A 3,028-nucleotide genomic window follows, 5' to 3' on the forward strand; every position below is an offset into this window, starting at 1 on the left:
GGACACTGCAAAAAGATATGGCTATGAAGTGGTTGACACTTTCATCCTTACAATGGGACGATATAAAGAATTTCTGCAAGGAAAGTGTGGATGTCATTTCCATGAGGTAACTTTATTTTATATGCCATTCTCAATTTAAAAGGGATTTGATTGTCAAAATCCTTAATAAAATGTGCACAATATAGTATGCACTACTGAATCAAACTTGAATGTTATGTCTCACTATTTGGAGGGAAACAAAAGCTGGGTAATGGTAAAAGAGTAATACTCAAAGGATTATAGATCCTAACCAGGTAAACTGAGTGCCTCATCTAAAAATTTACCTCTGTTAGAAATGGATTCCTTGATGCATTGCATAGTTTCCAGGTCCCTATGCTTTTCTTCCTTGCACTGAATATTTTTATTTTTTTCTGGAACTATTGAATTTGATGTAAGTACTCTGACCATGCTCATGAACATACATTTTTTTTTAATCTAACTTTATCCCTAGCTGCATTGTTGACTTCATCCTGAAGTGGATTGTTTCAATGGAATTTCTTTGAATTATAGGCAAAGTTCTGATAGAAATACTCTACCTGGCTTCCTACTGAGCTGCTGGCGGCCCTAGGCTTTGGGAAAGCCTAGTGATGTAGTTTGTCCCAAGGTTAGGGACCCCAAAGCTTTCCGGCCCCCTTCTATAGAACCAGAAACCTGTAAGACCTTGGAGACCCACTCTAGCTGGGGTGTCAGGGTCCAGGTGTCTTTCCGTGTGACAGAGACCCTAGAGCCCCCGAGGAGTCCAGCTTGAGCCAGGGATCTTAGGACCAGTAGATCTACAGAGGGATCTAGCTGTAGAGCTCTGGGAACCACAGGATACCAGGGTCCTGGGATCCCTGCCATGCAGCCAGGAGCCCAAAAGCTCTGAGGGGTACATGCCATGCATCTGGGAACCTAGAAGTTCTCAGTCAGACATAATAGTACAACTACACAGATTGCCACAGGATCTCTGGGTTCCCTGCCACAGAGCTGGGAGCCAGGGTCCCTCTTACCAGGGCACTCAGAAGATCTAGGTCCTGAAAACCAAGGAGCGCTCAGTACTTCTAGGGATGGGCTCTAAGGGCCTGTGACTTCGGAGCAGCCCTGCCATAGGGACGTATTTGGAACCAGGGAGTTCTGAGTCCACGGTTCTGAGGCAGCTCTACCAAGTGACCGAACGCCCACCCTCCACTTTGGACTGCCTCAGCCTCGGTCAGATCTTCCAGGTCTTTAGTTCTGATGATACTGATGTAATGCTTATTGATTTCTGGAAAGCTACTGAATAGTGAGGGATTTTACCACATTGTGGTGATGTTTCTAGAACAGGTTTCTTTCCCCAGAGTTTCCATTTTACAGGATATTTAGGCATTAACTTCCCCGTGAGCTGAAAATTCAGAAAACCCGCCACCTGTACCTTGGTCTATGGCTCACGTTTTCATTTGTTGATCAGGGGCTGTAAGTAGGTTTTGTTTATAACTTTTGTGTGATAGATGCATATTGGAAAAGTGGTTGTACTGGCAATGTGTTGCGAGTCATTCTTTCACATTTCTGTACATAGCTTTGTTTCTGGCCCTCGGTTTTGGGTTGTTTTTTTTCCTGCTGTATGTATAGCGGAAGGCATTATCTACTCGGTTGGACTAAATGAAATAGGCATATTATAAAACCTCTGATGGGGGCAGTTAAGGACTCAGTTCCTTCAGATTTTTTTCAGAGTCCTAGAATCGTCTCACAGTATGGTCATAAGAGCCAGTGAATTAAATCCAGAAAGAACCAGCAAACAGTCTATTGCAAGTAAGCCCAAAATCACCTGGCAGCTGCCAAACCAATGTCCAGAGAAAGCAGGAAATTTGAAAAACAAGATATTTAAAATTGTTCTGGTTTCCCTCAGGGTGTATTTTTGAGTTGGTAACTGTGTCCTTTCACAGTGAGGAATCAGAGAGAGATCAGTTATGCTTTTGCACCTTTTGTACGATAAATATATCAAAAAGAAAGCCTCCACTGATTTCAGCATTGCTTGGTATTAAATCACAAGTTTTTCTTTTGTGACGATCACTTAAAGGTACATCTTTTACCTCAAAGTTGACAGTGAAAATTCTGATTACATTTTACTGCCTCAATTCACTGCCAGGTTTATAGCTCAAAAAAGCTTTCTGAAACATTTATAGACAGAATAATCTTCAGACCAACAGAAGGTGAAATTTCTTATGAGGATACATGCCACCTCAACCTTATAGATGGGGTAGGGTTGTTGCCTAGCTAAAACATTTTGGGTGACCAAGTTTTAGTCTACTGACACGGGAAATTAACCTTCCAGGTTAAAAATTTGAATTGTCAAAAAGTGTCAGGTGTGTACCAATTACTTTCATAGTGCATGCCTTAAAATAAGGTTACAGATGCAAGTCCTTGATAATAACGTACAGAAATAAAGGATGGGCAGAAATGGAGAGATGAAAAGTCAAAGCTGCAGGAAAATTGGCTTGCTAATGTAACAGAAGATGTGATTTGCAAACCACAAGTCCATTAACATCTGAGGCTTCACATGTGTCTAAGCAAATGATAACCAGACTCTTGAGGTGTTTAGGGACTTTGCATCAGATATAAACCAACAGCTGAAGAAAAACTGAGGGGTTTCGTTACTGACCAGAATAGCGGTATAAATGCTCTTGATTTAAGAGGCAGGGACCCACAAGCTATTTCCTTTGGATAACAACCTAGATAAGTTTTCCTATTAGAGCTATTATTATTTTGTGGTTAAAAAAATGGAAAAAGAAAGAAAGGGAGTATGCCAACACTTGACTGAAATGTTAGCCGTTTTTTCTGACAAAATCATAGGAATGTGTTTACGGTCAAAAAAAAAAGCACCAAATAATGGGGACTGCCAAATGTGTTCTGGATGCCTGGAGAGGAATAAATGCCACCTGCCTGTTTAACAATGTACCACCTATTTTCATACGATTCACCTGCATTCCAGCCAGCCCCCTGTGGCAGAAAGCCACCTTGGTTTCTCCCCAAA

At 41.5% G+C, this 3,028-nt stretch overlaps 1 protein-coding gene across 1 annotated transcript in view; it reads left to right on the forward strand.

The window, feature by feature from the left end:
* CPED1 (cadherin like and PC-esterase domain containing 1) overlaps positions 1-3,028 on the forward strand; it is a 273,667-nt gene that overhangs the window by 257,260 nt on the left and 13,379 nt on the right. Inside the window, exon 24 of the mRNA XM_019509244.1 lies at positions 32-106. Coding sequence (XP_019364789.1) covers positions 32-106 — 75 coding nt within the window. The remainder of the gene's footprint in view (positions 1-31; positions 107-3,028) is intronic.

The sequence above is a fragment of the Gavialis gangeticus genome, unplaced genomic scaffold (assembly GCF_001723915.1).
Source record: "Gavialis gangeticus isolate Ggan-Ray unplaced genomic scaffold, GavGan_comp1, whole genome shotgun sequence".
In the NCBI taxonomy this organism is placed as follows: Eukaryota; Metazoa; Chordata; order Crocodylia; family Gavialidae; genus Gavialis; species Gavialis gangeticus.